At 39.8% G+C, this 17,217-nt stretch overlaps 1 protein-coding gene across 2 annotated transcripts in view; it reads right to left on the reverse strand.

The window, feature by feature from the left end:
• Positions 1 to 1,412: 1,412 nt before the first annotated feature.
• scamp1 (secretory carrier membrane protein 1) overlaps positions 1,413 to 17,217 on the reverse strand; it is a 40,297-nt gene continuing 24,492 nt past the window's right edge. For both annotated transcript variants that reach the window (XM_067982674.1, XM_067982675.1), the window contains exons 7-9: positions 16,668 to 16,769; positions 13,447 to 13,564; positions 1,413 to 4,095 (exon numbers count right to left, since the gene is read on the reverse strand). In XM_067982674.1, coding sequence (XP_067838775.1) covers positions 3,943 to 4,095; positions 13,447 to 13,564; positions 16,668 to 16,769 — 373 coding nt within the window. In that variant the 3' untranslated portion in view covers positions 1,413 to 3,942. The remainder of the gene's footprint in view (positions 4,096 to 13,446; positions 13,565 to 16,667; positions 16,770 to 17,217) is intronic.

Consider the following 17,217-nt stretch of genomic DNA (forward strand, 5'->3'; position numbering starts at 1 on the left):
CACCTTCCAACACTTTGCTGATGATTGAGAGTAGACTGATGGGGCGGTAATTGGCCGGATTAGATTTGTCCTGCTTTTTGTGGACAGGACATACCTGGGCAATTTTCCACATTGTCAGGTAGATGCCAGTGTTGTAGCTGTACTGGAATACCTTGGCTAGAGGCGCAGCTAGTTCTGGAGCACAAGTCTTCAGCACTACAGCCGGGATGTTGTCGAGGCCCATAGCCTTTGCTGTATGCAGTGCACTCAGCCGTTTCTTCATATCACGAGGAGTGAATCGGATTGGCTGAAGACTGGCTTCTGTGATGGTGGGGATATCGGGAGGCCGCCGAGATGGATCATCCACTCAATGGTGCAATTACTTACAGCCATCTGGGGAGCCAACATACAAATGGGCCTTAAGTAGATAATGAGGATCTACTGTAAATCCAATTAAGCCTCCCTCAGTCAAGTTTAGTTTCTCTTTTTACATAATGTGCTGAAAGTTTCAAGTTCTACTTGTTATATTCAACCATTTCACGTCCTTAAATGAGCTTGTGTTTCAATCTACTTTATATTCAAATTTAAAAGTATTTAATGCAACCTTCAATGCAGGAAAAATAGAAATGCGGCTTCATAAATTAACACCGGTTTCTTCCTTCAACTCTTAACAGTGTTACACAGTTCAAAAAGATATGGCAAAGCTACAAATAAAACCATCAAAACAAACACCACCTGAAGAGACACAAGTCAATATGCCACATTTAAGATTTAGAAAAGAACCCATCTGCAAATTTAGAACATTTCAGTTATTAACTTCACATAATCCATTGGTTAACAACCATCCACCAACACCAAAGGTACGCATACTTCAACCTTCTCACCACTAAAATTTTTTTTTTTTTAAAAAGTCCTCATCTGCAATTAAAAATAAATTCCACAATCATTTGCAGTGATGTGGGATAACAATATTTGCTCAAGTTAGCTTTTTTTAGTTCACTTCAAGGAAGGAATTACTGTTGAAATTTGAGTACTGCATACCCAAAAGTTAAAACATTTAACAAAAAACACCATTTCTGCTGACTTATAATACTAATGCACTGTTTCACAATTTAGTTCAAAATATATCTTGGTACTTCACAACTGTGTGACTTCAAGAATAATTAATTTCCTTTTGATAGCAATATCACTAACTACATGAAGTAACAAGTGACGACATTTCCTTCAGGGCCTATTTGTATTGTCAAAATATTTAGTACCATATTTAAGTATAAGTAACAAATTGCGCCATTACTTACCAGCTGAAGCTCATTGATTCACTCCAAACAGAGTATCTGGTCACATTACAACCCTATTAAAACAGCACTCCGTTTACATTTTCAGAACTGTAATAATTTAAATGGTGTATAAATCAAGATTTCATTCACTAGGTATTTAAAAAATATATTTTAATTGCAAATTGATTCAAAACATGCCAGCAAGGAAATGCATCTTTATTCATTACGATTGAACAAATTCAGAATTGTTCAAAGCTTGGGGGGGTATGAATATTAAGTTATTAAAGTCTTTGCCTGCCTACCTACCTAGATTTATTTTGACCCATTCACTGCTGAACATGACATCTGGACATGCCCTGACTCTAGCTTCTAGTTACAGGTAAATGGATGGTTCCATGACTGCAGCTGCAGAGTGGATTCTGGCTGCGTCAAATGACACCACAACTATTGTGTAAAAGCTAAAATCTACAGCTTTCCCCTGACCAGTCCAAAAGTACTATTTAATAGTCATAGGTGATGGAACAGCAGTGGCAATTTTATGGGTGTTTATACACACAACTTTGAAACATTACAAATTAAACAACAACTTATTAATTCAACTCTCATTTAACTCTTAGCATTTTAGACAATGTCCATTCCAACATCCATGTACATCACGCCTAGAATTTATCTGAAAAACATTACAACTGTCTTTGAAATACAAGTAGTGTATACATTGTCCCTTCAAAACACAGCACATTTATACAATAAAGAATACAGAATATTTAATGCTTGTACGAACGTGACAAAACAAAACTTGAAAGAGTTGTCTCCTGACCAACTTGGTGTACCATCAGCTGTTACTGAAAGTCAAGCTAACACACACACACACAAACACACACACACACCTCAACAGCTCTTCTGAATCAAATAAAATGGAAAATAAAACACAAATGGAAGGGATTCAAGTTGGACCACTCCAGCAGTGTAGAGAGATCTGTAACAGGCATGTGCCCCTAGCAAGCACTCCTTTATACTATAACCACCAGCATTGCAGAAAACAGTCCAAAAAAAGTGTTTACAATCTACACACCAACAAATAAAGATTAACTGATTAAATCTGGGATCTGCTTTTGAAAACATCTGTACCTGATAAGCACTTTTAGATTGAACTTAAATCAGTGTTGGAGAATTCTGTAAATATAAAATAACTTTGTACAATTCCCTTCTCAGGAAATAGATTTACTTTACCAATTCAGGCCATATAGTACAGGATCCATTTTCCAAATTAAAACTGGTTCCTTCTTCAGGTCCATGATAGAAGCAGCATTAACTTTTGTTCAGTGACATCACTGGTCTGGTTTTTAGGTAGCAGCAGGGAAATGACTAGGATACTAACCAAAAATGTTTGCACCACTACTTCTAGATCAGGCCTGTGAAAGGTTTATATACAAAAATCAAATGGACAATCATAATAACTATCATGACAGCATGAGAAAATCTCAATGACCAACAAGACTGAAAGATTTAACAGCAGTACAATCAGTTGCTTTACTCAGACACCATCACATTTTAAAAAGAAGTCAATTCAACCATTCTTTACTCAGTCTATTCATATAGCCTTCAGAAATCTAATTAAAGTAATATTTTACTTAACAAAAAAAATGGAACATTCCTGGAACTAAGCACATGATCCAATAAGTTTAGATACCCAATGATAGCATTTCAGATTATTATGCAAGCCAGTGTGGCTAACGGATGGATTTTTTAAATCCAGTTTTAAAACGGGCAAGTACAACCCCAAGTTTTACATTTGTATGGTTCATATTTCTCCAGGACTATAAATGGGAGGAATTTTTGTACATGTCAATTTATACTATTAGTAGGAAGGCACAACATACATAATTATTGCAGTTCAATTTCCAAAAGACTTACTCCACATAGTTCACTCCACCTGTACTTGGCAACACCAAGTTACACTGTACCACAGTTCATACTTCAACAATTTAGGCATCTTAGTTAAGATCATGTATTCAATTACAATACAAAACAGTAAATCAACCATTGATGATTATACCACTAAAAGATGACACCATTCATTTCCAGTTAACAGACAATGTAGGAGAGCAATGAGAAAAAATTGCAAACAATTAAATACGGTTAAAGTTACTTTGACATTGACTTGGAAGTGCTTTTTATAAGGCAGTTACAGATGTTTCACAGAAAAAAGTTTCCAATCCAATGTACTCTGGCAGTACAAACAATTCTCCAAGATCACAAAGCTGCGTGCAAATCAGTCATCAGTCCAGTGTAGCACAGAAGACAAGGTTCTCCAGCAATTCTGGAGTACAATATTAAAGAAGCAGTGACAGCATGCTATTTACAGTCTTACATTAACTAAAAAGGCCAGTAAGTATGATCCAAATCAACTATGGAAAATAAAAAAGCAATTCAAAAACAGAACGTTTTTGTCAAGCAAGTATAAGAGTATTGTTCATAAGTTTTTAGCCCATGCGAAAACCTAATTTAAGGGCTACATGGAGGGTTTGTTTTTAAAAAAGAAGGTTCATGCTGAAGTTATGGTGAGATCATGTTCATAGACATCAGTATGTGTGTAATGACTGGAGTGGTACAAGGATTAGATGAAGGATGATTGGATGGGTGGGTGCGAGGGGGGGGTGGTGGGAGGAGGTTGCTTCCCTTTCTCTCAAATTTGGTTGCCTTTGAAAGCACCGCGAGCTGCAGTAGAGGCTGCATTTGCTGCAGCGGTCTGTACAGTTTTGTTCGACATGACTCCTGTTGCAAACTCTTGCTGAGCTTTCTCAAAGCTAGCTCCTGTAGTACGATACATTCCGTGTACCTGAAGAAGAAAAAAAATCTTAGTAAGTTCTTCTCCCTTCAAGACTATATGTATGTGGGCAATAAAGCACAAAAAAAAGTTTTTAAAAAAATGTTTGTAGCATTGTTCAGGAAAATGCTCATTTGTTAACAGCAATCAAACTATAATAGAACCCATGCAAAGATGGTGAAAATGAAGGAAAAGCTTCAGAAATGACAACAACTATTGTTCAGAATTTTTTTTGACATTCAAGTTATCTGCACTATGTTTATCTAAATTGTAATTTGCATACATTAATTTGCAAAGATATTTCAGGGTTTCTTAACATGTTTTGAACTTTTGAGACCAGACCAAATCAAGTTTTCTAGCACTTGCATATGAAATCACAAATTAGTGCTTATAGAATGACTACTTGGTTAAAAGCTGCATTTTGTTTGACGCAGGTTAGTGCACTGAAGAGCACAACATAAGAACATAAGAAATAGGAGCAGGAGTAGGCCAATCGGCCCTTCGAGCCTGCTCCGCCATTTAATAAGATCATGGCTGATCTGGTCCGAACCTCAAATCTAAATTCATGTCCAATTTCCTGCCCGCTCACCGTAACCCCTTAAATTCTAGGAAACTGTATTTCCGCTTTGAATTTATTCAATGATGTAGCTTTCACAGCTTCCTGGGGCGGCAAATTCCACAGACCTACCACCCTCTGAGCGAAGAAGTTTCTCCTCATCTCAGTTTTGAAGGAGCAGCCCCTTATTCTAAGATTATGCCCTAGTTCTAGTTTCACCCATCCTTGGGAACATCCTTACCGCATCCACCCGATCTAGCCCCTTCACAATCTTATATGTTTCAATAAGATCGCCTCTCATTCTTCTGAACTCCAATGAGTAGAGTCCCAATCTACTCAACCTCTCCTCATATGTCCACCCCCTCATCCCCGGGATTAGCCGAGTGAACCTTCTTTGTACTGCCTTGAGAGCAAGTATGTCTTTTCTTAAGTGTGGACACCAAAACTGTATGCAGTATTTCAGGTGCGGTCTCACCAATACCCTATATAACTGCAGCAATACCTCCCTGTTTTTATATTCTATCCCCCTAGCAATAAACGCCAACATTCCATTGGCCGCTTTGATCACCTGCTGCACCTGCATACTAACTTTTTGATTTTCTTGCACTACGACCCCCAGATCCCTTTGTACTGCAGTACTTTCCAGTCTCTTGCCATCAAGATAATAACTTGCTCTCTGATTTTTTCCTGCCAAAGTGCATAACCTCACATTTTCCAATATTGTACTGCATCTGCCAAATCTCCGCCCACTCACCCAGCCTGTCTATATCCCCCTGCAGGTTTTTTATGTCCTCCTCACTCTCTACTTTCCCATACATTGAGAAAATCTGCTCCATCTAAGATGGCACCTCTGATTCATTTGAAAGGATTAAATTTGAGCGCAAGTTATTACTTTTATAAGCAGTTTTTTTTCCATTTCTACTGAGCAGCTTTTCTGGCACTATCTGGACAGTTTCATCTCAATTATTAAGTTATTGCACTTAATAGCACATCCCTCACGGTGCTGCGCACAGTGAGTCAGACAACGCGCGGGTGTACAATCAGGGTAACCCGTGATGGGGAAGTGTTACAGGAAGTGCAACACTAGGAGGTGTGCACTATAGACAAGACTAGAACTCCTGTGGTATTGCTCATAGGGAGCTGTCTAAAGTTTTGATTTTTGTGTGTCTCACGGTGTTAATTTGACACGTGCGTCTGCTGTGCCCTTCATCTCTGAACACACCGGATAAAACAATCCCTGTACAGTATCTTGATGCTATGTGTGTTTTTTCCATCTGCTGATGTGGGGCATGTGTGAGGTTTGTCTGTTGAAGGGGTGTTTGTGATGGGTCTCTGGTTTGTTCTGGTGAATGTGTATGACGCTCAGTGTGGAACGGTTGCCTGTATTTTTTGTTCTACTGACATATGTGCTTCAATTTATCTGAAATTTAATTTGATTTCATTTTTCACTTAAGGAAATGTGGCTAGCTTACAGTTGGAGGGACTCTGCAGTCTAATCTGCAATTTAATGTGCTAAAATCAAGGAGAATGCTCTTCCAACATATAGCACAGCTCAGTTTGTGGACCAGCTATGCAGCATTTTTGAAATATTGATCATAGCTACATTATAAATCTTACTCATCACTCAAGTTATTGGATTGTAGGCCTAGACTTCTTGCATAGTATATGTCCAGTAACATTCAAGAATTAGAAGTGCAGAAGAGGCCATGATGTGAAAATAAAATACAAATGGCTAGTGCAACCTAAGAAAGGGCAGTAGAGCAGGTACCAGATGAAAAGAGGGCAGCGCCATGGGTGGAGCCAATAAAGATGGGGCGAGGCCATGGAAAGCAGTGGTATGGAAGAGGGGCAAGATACACAAAAACCAAAAATAGAAGAAATAGATTAAAATTAACAGAGACTTATCTGTAGAAAAGGGGAAAATGGGTTGAAAAAGAAATTGGCAGATAGACCTGGGCAACTTGTGCAACCAGTAATGGAAAAATTGAAATGCAATGAAAGATGAGTGAATGTACTACGTTTCGCAGGCATTACAGTGTTACACATTAAAACTAATGTAAGCAGGTGTCATCAAATGTCACAAGTGGTGACAAAAGCATTACATAGGAAGTACACATAGTTGCAAGAAAACTATTATTTAGATGGGTTTAACTGATTAAGTGGTAATACCTATCTATCAAGCCCTGGGATCAACATCAGTAAAAATGTCTAACCTGCAAATCTTGCCATGAATTGAAATTGTAAGAATTGACTGCACTCCAAGCAATGATCAGATGTCTGAACCCACCCTTCTTATTGCAACACTTATCAATATTGCATCTCATTGGGTTTTATAATTTTAAAAGTTATTTGCTTACATTTACACACATTATGATCCTATATTAAGAAAAGAAAGGCTTGAATAGCTTAGAAGTCCCTGTTAAACTATCCTACATTTCAATGTATCACACACTGGGAGGATCTCAGAGCAGATATTCAACAGTTAAGTTTGGCGCTTTTTTTTTTAAAAACAGAGCAATTTACTCAATATATATGGCCATTCACAATAACCTAGCCAAAGGTTGTATATAATTGACAGCTCCTTCAAGTGAATTAAACAATCTCTATTGCTTGAACATGAGAGAGGATAATCTACTGTACATATTTTAACCATTTTCTCAATGTTCCTGTGAAATTCATCTTTGCTGGTTATTTTGGGTACTGTGGAAAAACAAAAGAAAAACCTATACAATGTTCTCTAAATAAATGCTAATCAATTTTTCCTCTAGTTACTTATTGGGATGCCCCCCCTGCCCAAAATAAAATGGTATTTCTGCCTTTGAATGGGATGCTTCCTCCTTCAGCTGAAAAAGCTGGATACGAGTTTTTCACAGCTATCTTAATATTCAACAGCAAGGATGGATTTGTGATTAACACTTTTAATGTAGAAGAGTTCCACGGTGTTTCAGAGAAGCACATGGGGAAAGAAAAATTGATTACACTTCCTAATTTCTTGTTTGATTCAGCATCAAAGAAGTGGATTTTAAAAGGAGGGTATTAAGAGGAAAGGGAAAGAGAAAATTCCAGGGTGTGGTGCCTAGGTGGCTGAAGGCACAGCTGCCAGTGGTTTTGGGGGGCAGGGGAAGAAAGGTGCCCAAGAGCTTGGAGTCAGGAACAGAGCTTCCCACTGGAATGGTTAGGGGTGTATTGTTAAAGATTAGAGTTCGGGAATGAAAGTTTAAGCTTGAGAATGAGAATTTTAACAAGAGTTAGAGAACTGGGAGTGAAATATAGGTCAACGGGGACTTAGTTCAGGATAGGATATGCACAGCAGAGTTTTGGATGAGCTGAAATTTATGACGGATGGGCGTCCAGCTAGGAGAGCCTTTGAGTAAATAGAGCCTTGAAGTAACAGAGGCATGTATGAAGATTTCAGCGATAGATGGGCTGAAACAAGAGTGGAGACAAGTGATGCAACTGGGGTGGAAGTAGGGGGTCTTTGTGATTGAGCCTGAGCTGAACTTCTGATGCCACATCCCCTCAAATAGCATGCCTGGTTTGCGAACAGGCTGGTTCAGCCTGAGACAGTGGCTGGGCAGGGGAATGGAGTTTGTCTTATTATTTTCAACCCTTGCTACAAACAGTCTGACAGCACAGAGGCAGCGGAGGGATTGAGAGATAGAGCTGGATATCATAAGCGTACATGTGGAAGTTAACCATGTCTGTGGAGGATGTTATCATGGGACAGCAGGTGGATAAGGATGAGGATATTTCCTAAGGGACTCCTTTGCTACTGGTAAAGATGCTCTGGCTGTGATTGGTTCCACTCACCAATCCAATCAAGGGCACAGTCACCGGGCTGGATAATGAAGGAGAGCCTTTGAAGGAAGATGGTGAGATAAGCATGTCAAAAGTTAGAGTTGTCCAGGAAGGATAATACACCATGGTGATAGTCAGAGAATGTTGTTCATAACTTTACTTAGGACTGTGTCAGTGCTGAAGGAGGGATTTAAACAGGAGTTTAGAGAAATAGGCACAGATCTGGGATGCAACAAGTTCAGGAACTTGAGAGGAAAGGTAAATTGGAGATCGGTTTACAGACACAAGAGTCAAGGATAATGACAGGAGTTTTGAAAGGGAGGGGAACAGTGCCCAAGATGAGGCAACTATTTTCAATATTGGATTGCATAGTCAGGAAGGGAACTTTTGCAGTTAGAAGTTTAGTAGGAATGAGATCGAGTGAACTGGAGGTAGATCTCATGGACAAGATGTGCTGAGAAAGACAAAAAAAAAACATTGGGGGGGGGGGGGCAGGGAAAGAAAGAGTGAAGCCAGAGGGAAAAGCAGCAGGACACAGCTGAACAGATGGTCTCTATCTTGGTGAGAAAGAAATCCCCGCTTTCCTTGCACTTGTTCTTGGGGTCAGTGGAGAGGGGTTTAAAGAGGAAGTTGGTAATGGAGAAAAGCAGCCAATGGTTATCTTTGCTCTCCAGGATGACCCTATAGTGGGTGGTTTTGGCATAGTAAGACCTGGTACAGCTTGATGTTATCTACAAGTGTTACCAGTTGCCTAAGCTTGTAGCTATTGAAAAGGTTACAGAAGAAGGCAACCAGAATAATTGAAGGGATGAAGAAACTGGATTATGATGAGCAATTACATAAATTGGGCGTGTACTCACTGGAAAAAAGGTAGAGAGGTGGTATGATTGGTGTTCTAGGATTCGAAGAAGGGACTAGATAATGTAGACCATGACAAGGTGTTTCACTTTGTCCAGAACAGTAGAACCAGGACATGGCCTGTGCTTGAAGGGGGAAAATTCAAAACTAATCTGCAGAAATATCATTTCAGTGAGTGAGGCTCCCAAGGGAGATAGTGGAATAGTATTGTTTCATGCAAATACAATTTAGGTAGATTTCTTTCACAAAATATATTTTAGGATACATGAGTAATTTGAGACAAGAAATATGGTAAATGTAGCATGCTTGGGAGCTATGGTTCCCAAAGCTTTCAACCACTGGGGATTTTCCTTGCCTCATGTCTGGGTCCGTTGTAGACTAATTGATGAGACAGATTAGTCAACAACTCAATTATTGTTGCATCATGCAACTACCAAGATGGTAGGAGACAAACTAGATCGACCACGGTTTTCTTTCATCGAGCTATCCCTTTGTTCTAAACAACCTGGATGGAAGACAAAAGTTTTGCTGGGGACAAAGGCATCAAGCGGTGAGAGAGTGGTTGATCAGCAGCCAGAGGTATTGTAACAGATGGAGGGCCCAAAACTAGGCAGTTGAAAGTGCTGTTGTAAGTGACATGAGCAAGAGAACCACTTTGCCCCGTGGCAGACAGAAATGAGTGAGTGGAGATGGCTTAGTCAGCGACAAAGCATGTGGGATAGCAAGGTCAAGATGGTGTCCATTAATATAGGTGGGTGAGTTTGTATGCAGGGACAGTTTTAGGGAGGACAGTGGGGCAGTGAGTTCAGAAGGGGGTGGGGGGGCAAGCAGAAATGAAAAGAAGATTGAAAGCATAGAGGATGAGGTGTTGCTCAGTGCAGAGGGAGCAATGGGAGGAAGAATATCTCAGACAGGGGGCAGCAGACAGTAAGGATTTTCAAGGAGAGGTGGGAAGGGTGGAACAGGGCATGGTGCTCAAAGGAAAAAGTAAGTGCCAGAGAGGTAAAGAGATAAACCAAGGTGTGATTTGGTGATGAGCCACATTGCCATCATGGCAGTTTAGGCAGGGCAGATAGTGGAAAGTATAGCCAGGCAAAATATCGTCACCCAGGAGACAAGTTTCAGTCAAAGTCAGAATATCAATATAATCATCCGTAATAATGTTGAGAGTGGCAAGGGCCTGGTTTGCATGTAGACAGACTTTTTGGAAGGCAACACGGAGGGGTGGCGATTGCTGATCCGCTAGCAGAGTAAGTCAGGAAGTGCTGGGTAGGATGAGTAGAAGGATGGAGAGGTTAAACCTCAGTGGGTACATCAAAAGTGGGGGGAGGGGGAAAAAAGAGGGGCAAGGTGGTCAGCAGTTGGGAACATAAAACTAAAATGGACAATGATATGGCACAAAAAAAAGGTTTCAATTTCAAAAATATCACAGCATATTGATTATTTTCAAGCAACAAAATTCAGGTCAGACGCCTAAAATAGGGATCAGACTGCCACCTGCTGGCAAATCTAGATGAAAATTTGCAACAGCAAATTAGCAGTACAATACAATACAAATTTACATACTCTTAGAAATTATAATTACAACTGATCAGCTATTCTTCGATATAATGAAGTAAGGAATTATTCTACTATATGTTAAAAGGCTACTTCCAAAAGTATATTCCCATAACTTTAAGTTGTCTTCTATCTGCAGAAAAACTTCTACAACTGGGGTAGAACTGACCAAATAAAAACAACTTCATGTATTTCATCATTTTGCAGAAAATATATATTTTCCCACTCTTTAATTCTCGGTTCTACAGGGACCCTCCGGCGCTAGCCCAAGTGATAACTGCTTTGACGAGAGCTTCAACAGCAAATATTGATAGGTTATTCAACTGCATGGGGACGTCACAACTGAGCTTGAACCCATCTTGACCCGATGGCCACAATGCACACGACCGACAGGGGTCTCTGGACAGCAAATAAGAGCTAGAAACATGGGCAACTTGGCGGCACTAAAGCCAATGTAATCCCATAACTGCTACATATGTGTCAGCCATGGCTCAGTGGCAGCATTCTCGTCTTTAAGTAGAGACGGTTATGGGATCAAGACCCCACTCCAGAGACTTGAGCACATAATTCAGGCTGAAATTCTAGTGCAATACTGAGGGAGTGTCTTTGGGATGAAACATTAAACCAAGATCCTTTTTGCCCTCTCAGGTGAACGCAATAGATTCCGTGGCACTATTTGACATGCAGGGGAGTTCTCCGCCGTGTCCTGGCCAATATTTATCACTCAATCAACATCACTGAAACACATTATCTGGTTCATTATCTCATTGCTGATTGTGGAATCCTGCTGTGCGCAAATTGGCTGCCACACTTATCTACATTACAAGAGACAACACTTCAAAAAGTACCTCATTGATTGTAAAGCGCTTTTGGATGTCCTGAGGTCTTAGAAAGGTGCTATGTAAATGCAAGTTCTTTCTTTCCTTTACCTGGCCTGAGATCAGCTAACTCAACTCATGCTGTTCTGTACAGCTCAGCCATTCACTGAATAAGTTCAGATAGAGAAGTTAAAAAAGAAAATCTACATAAAAATTGTAAATGCACATGCATATGAAAAGTAAATATTTAAAGTTTAGATAACTTCCATTTGTAGAACACCTTTAAACATAGAAAAGCATCCCAATGGGCATCACAAGTGCAGACAAAAATGGGATGTTGAGACAAAGGGATATTAGCAGGGATGACCAAAAGCTTGGACAAAGGGGTGGGTTTTAAAGGAGGGCCATCAAGGAGAGGGAAATCCAGAGTGTAGGGCTTAGACGTCTGAAAGCACAGGTATCAATTGTAAAGCGAAGAAAGTGGGAATTGCACAAGAGGCCAGAGTTGAAGGAAAGCAACCTCTGAGGGTTGTAGGGCTGCAGAAGGTTACAGAGATAGAGAGGGGCGAGTCCATGAAGGGATTTAAAAACAAGGATGAGAATTTTAAATTTGAGGAGTTGGAGGACCAAGAGCCAATGTAAGTCAGCGAGCACACAGTGATGGGTGAATGGAACTTAGTGCAGGATAGGATACGGGCAAAGTTTGAGGAGTTGAAGTTTAGAGGGGAGGAGGATGGGAGGCCAGCAAGGAAAGCATTGGAATAGTCACATTTAAAGTGACAAAAAGCGTGGATGAGAATTTCAGATGGGCGTAAGCAGGAGCAGAGGAATGCGATGTTAGGGGTGGAAGTAGAGCCTTTGTGATGGACAGTATATGGGGTTGGAAGTTCAGCATGAATAGGATGCTGAGCTTGTGAACTGTCTGGTTCAGCCTGAGACAATGGCTGGAATCAATGGCAAAAGAATGGAGTTTGCGGCAAAGGCTAAAGACCATAAAGTTACTTTCACAGAAGAATTATATTTAATAGTTCTGGAAATACAATGTTTCAATATTAGAGTGATCATTTCAAATGGATTCGGAGATTGTCAAAATCTACAATATAGTTAACTATTGGAGCAGAAGTAGTTTTTGTAAACTATCAACAGGTGTGTCCTTCTTATTTTGGGGACAGAAGCTGGGGTTTGCACAACAGAAACTAAATACTTAGTACCATGCAAGAATAACACTTTTTAAAAACAAATCAATTTTTTTTTTAAAAAAGGATCATTTGGGACTCGGTAAAATGACTATTCAAAGGGGCCCTCATCTCATACCTTCCAATTCCAAATTGAAGTGATTCTGCAATCGGACCAAAATTCAACTAAAACCCTTAAATCACCTGAGCCCAGTTTAACATCATAGAAATACTGTTTCAAGACAGTTATTTAATCCAAGTGTTCTGATGACCATGATAATCCATAAAAAGTAAAGCTCACAATGTCATCTGGAATCTAGAAATGATAGTTTTCACTGATTACATTTCAGATCCTTGGGGTATTCAAAAACATTGATTACTCCAATTAAATGCCACCAATTTCATATCAATACTCTGTATTTTAAACATTTTCCACATTTAAGTAAATATTTTATATTTTTAAAAAAGGGTAATGAGATAGAGGGATAAATGAGAAAGCTTTTTTTTGATAAAAATACTTTCAAGGTTAATAGTGTGGAAACTAATGAATGCAAAGTGGTTCACACAATGTGGTACAATGGATGGGTAAAGATTAGCTTACCTTTTTGAACATAATTAGTGAGACAACGGATGAACCAGTAAAAGCTGCTGCAACAATCATCATCAGAACTCCAACAGGAATGCTGTTATTAAGAGCTGTAAGTGCTGAAATCCAACCACTGAAAGAGAGAGATGACCTCAGTCCTATCTTTCAAAGTCCAAGTTTAAGCAACTGGTAACACTTATAGATAACAGAAACCCACAAGCTCTATAGATTTTACATAGGTGTCAATATATTTCTTACATGATTTGAAACACTTTCACATACAGAATACATCTTCAAACATTCCACATTTTTTTCCTAATACTATATGAAATATTTGTACAATGATTTAACGCCTCAATTATATAAAAGTAGAATTTTCCTATAGACTTATGTTGGGGTAGGAGGTAACTGCACCACCTAGTGTGCCACTAAGCCACCACAGACCAGGAAGGTCTCAGTTGATTTCTGGGCTGAGATCACCTAAGTCAGCATTGTAAGATATAGCCTAGAATGCCTACACATGCTTAGATATTTTAAGTTATTGGAGAAGGCTAAGTATCCCAGCATGCTTTTCAAACAGGCCAAGAAGTTCTTGATTAGATCTGGCAGCTATCAATCTCCCACAATAGCTAGAATGACAGGCTGTAAATAAGACAAAGGAAGGGTCCTTGATTAGATCTGGCAATTATCGAAGCCCTTGGTTAGATCCAGCAGCTATCAATCTCCCACAATAGCTAGACTGGAATGAATACGAATAACAAGGCAAGGTATAAAACAGCACAAGAAGTTCCAAATGTTGAAGCAGAGAAGGAAGAGTCCTGATGTCAACTCTCCTCCCAACAGGAGCGGGTAAGTTTCTGTTGTATTAAAATCACTAACTTGTTGAAATTACTGGGCTGTTCTTGAGCGCAAGAGTTGTGCTTTGCTAGTTAGTCAGCTTTTTAACTCTATGACTGCTATGTGTCCTTTTAAATCTGCTATTGATAAAATATACTCGCTGCACACCATATTGGTTCAGTCTCCTTCTGAATTTCATTGCACATACTGCAGTGGTAGGAACACAACAGGCCTCAGCAGTTGTGGGGTTGAGAAGAACCAGATTCCTCCAGCTTGATTGTTGCCTGGTGACTCATGCTCCAAAAGTAAAAGTGTGTAGATGCTGATTGAGAAGTAAACCAGCCTTGGCTATAGTGCTCACCCAAGGTCCAATATCTTGCTGACACTTTCTGGACTCACGTGGCTACTTGCGTAAGGCAGCTGAGAGTTGCCAATGTTCATGTAACCACACCCCAGGACAGGAATCACTCACTGCCTTCCAAAAGGGATAGAGCAAGATGAGAAAACTGAAAATGGCTAGTAAACTTCAGATTTGTCTTGTAATTACTTTATCTGGGATCAGGTGTACATTTGTGCTGCATCTTCAAAGTCCCAAAAAATGGCATACTGGTTACTACATTACAACAATTTGTATTTATATGGCACCTTTAATGTAGTAAAGCATCCCAAGGCACTCCACAGAAGCATCAAACAAAATTTGACACCGAGCCACATATGGTGATATTAGGACAAGTGACCAAAAACTTGGTCAAAGAGGTAGGTTTGAAGGTGCATCTTCAGAGGAGAGAGAGGCAGAGAGGTTTAGGGAGAGAATTCCAGAGCTTAGGGCCTTGGAAGCTGAAGGCCCGGCTGTCAGTAGTGCAGCAAAGAAAACAGGGGACGCGCAAGAGGCCAGAATTGGAGGAGAGCACAGATCTGGGAGAGTTGAAGGGCTGGAGGAGGTTACAGAGATAGGGAGGGACGAAGTCTGGAGGGATTTGAAAACAAGGATGAGAATTTTTAAATCATGGTGTTGACCTACATTGGCTCCCAGTCTGACAACGACTACAGGGGTGATGGGTGAACGGCACTTGGTGCGAGTTAGGATATGGGCAGCAGAGTTTTGGATGAGATCAAGTTTACAGAGGGTGCAAGGTGGGAGGCTAGCCAGGAGAGCACTGGAATAATTGAGTCTAGGAGGTAACAAAAATCATGGATGAAGGTTTCAGCAGCAGATGAGCTTAAGTGACTAAAGTACTTCATTGGCTGTGAAGCGCTTTGGACATCCTGAGGTCATTATAAGGCCCAGCCCTCCCTATCTCTGCAATCTCCTCCAGCCAGACAACCCTCCGAGATCTCTGTGCTCCTCCAATTCTGGCCTCTTGCGCATCCCCAATTTTCATCACTCCACCATTGGCAGCCGTGCCTTCAGCTGCCTAAGTGCCAAGTTCTGGAATTCCCTCCCTGAACCCTTCTTTCCCCTCCTTAAAACCTACTCTTTGACCAAGATTTTGGTCACTTATCCTAATATCCCTACGTGGTGTCAAATTTTGTTTGACAATGCTCCTGTGAAGCGCCTTAGGATGTTTTACTATGTTAAAAAGGTGCTATATAAATGCAAGTCTTTCTATTAAATTATTTTCTAGCAATTTTCAGTTTTCTTATCTTACTCTATCCCTTTGGAAGGCAGTGATTCCTATCCTGGGGTATGGTTATATGAACACTGACAACTTGCATAAGTAGCCATGTGAGCCCAGACAATATCAACACGATATTTAGCATTACAAATATCTTGCATTCCTTTTTCAAACCTGGAAAGGGCAAAAATTAAACATTAAGAAGCTCATTTGCAATTCAGCTATAGTGAAGCTAATGGACAACTGGTAGTCTTCAGAGTTGAGCGTATGAAAAAGCAAAACAAAACCAATCCTTCTGTCAGACTCAAAACACTCAATTATATATTAATGGATAATTGGGAGTGATAATGCTGCAATTCAGTTTGAAAATTACGTTCTAAAAAGGAAAACTAATTCTCAAGTACCCACTATTGCACAAAGTATATGGAGGCTTTACTTAAACATTTTTTTTGAAAATCCCCTTCACCCTCATGCTGGGTTACGATGCCATAGGATCTCTTATCATCTGTAAATACTAATGATCCAGCAGCACACCAGGTTTGTGATGAACATGATAAATGCTGGGGGAAGGGGGAAGAGAGAGAAAAAGCAGCACAAGATTTACCTGGATAATTCTGCACACTCGTTAAATTCTATTTAATCTCATTTAAAGTTTGTGAACTCAAAAAATCCCCTTAAAAAGTGATTTCATTGCAACTCAATCACAGTCAATGGAACAATTTATTCTAATTGTAATGAGAACAGTCAGATGACTAATGACTTTGAAACATAGGAAGTACTCACCAGTTTCCCCACTGTGGAATTCCTACTGATTGCAGTACATGGACAGCAAATTGACAGATAAATACGAAGAAGAAGAGAAAAAAGCCAAAGGAACTGTCGCTCCTGAAATATAATATACCATCATCAGTTTCATTCAAAATGTTAATCATTTCCATGAACCCTGCACCCCCTCTCCCTGTGTTTCTTGGGTAAGAAAGAGTGGGATAAATTGGTCAGAGCCACAGAATTGTCCAAGACCATGTTCATTTCACATCTAGTCAAAATGAGAAATAAAGCTAATAAGAGTTTCTCTTTCCCCAACAAGGTAAAAAAGGTCAACCTGAACAAATAGTGGACTGAAAGCCAGGGAGTCCTGTGAGAGCGCAGGAGCTTAATAAAGTAATAATTAGACTTTGAATGAGGGAAAAGACAGGTGATGGGGAAGAGCAGAGGGATTTAGAAGTTCAGGTTCACAAGCTATTAAAAGCAGCACCGTTAGGCCATAAGAAAAGTAATGGAGGTATTGAATTTAAAAGTTGATATCTAGTGTTGAATCCATGTAAAACCTTAG

The sequence above is a fragment of the Heptranchias perlo genome, chromosome 4 (genome assembly GCF_035084215.1).
Source record: "Heptranchias perlo isolate sHepPer1 chromosome 4, sHepPer1.hap1, whole genome shotgun sequence".
Classification (NCBI taxonomy): domain Eukaryota; kingdom Metazoa; phylum Chordata; class Chondrichthyes; order Hexanchiformes; family Hexanchidae; genus Heptranchias; species Heptranchias perlo.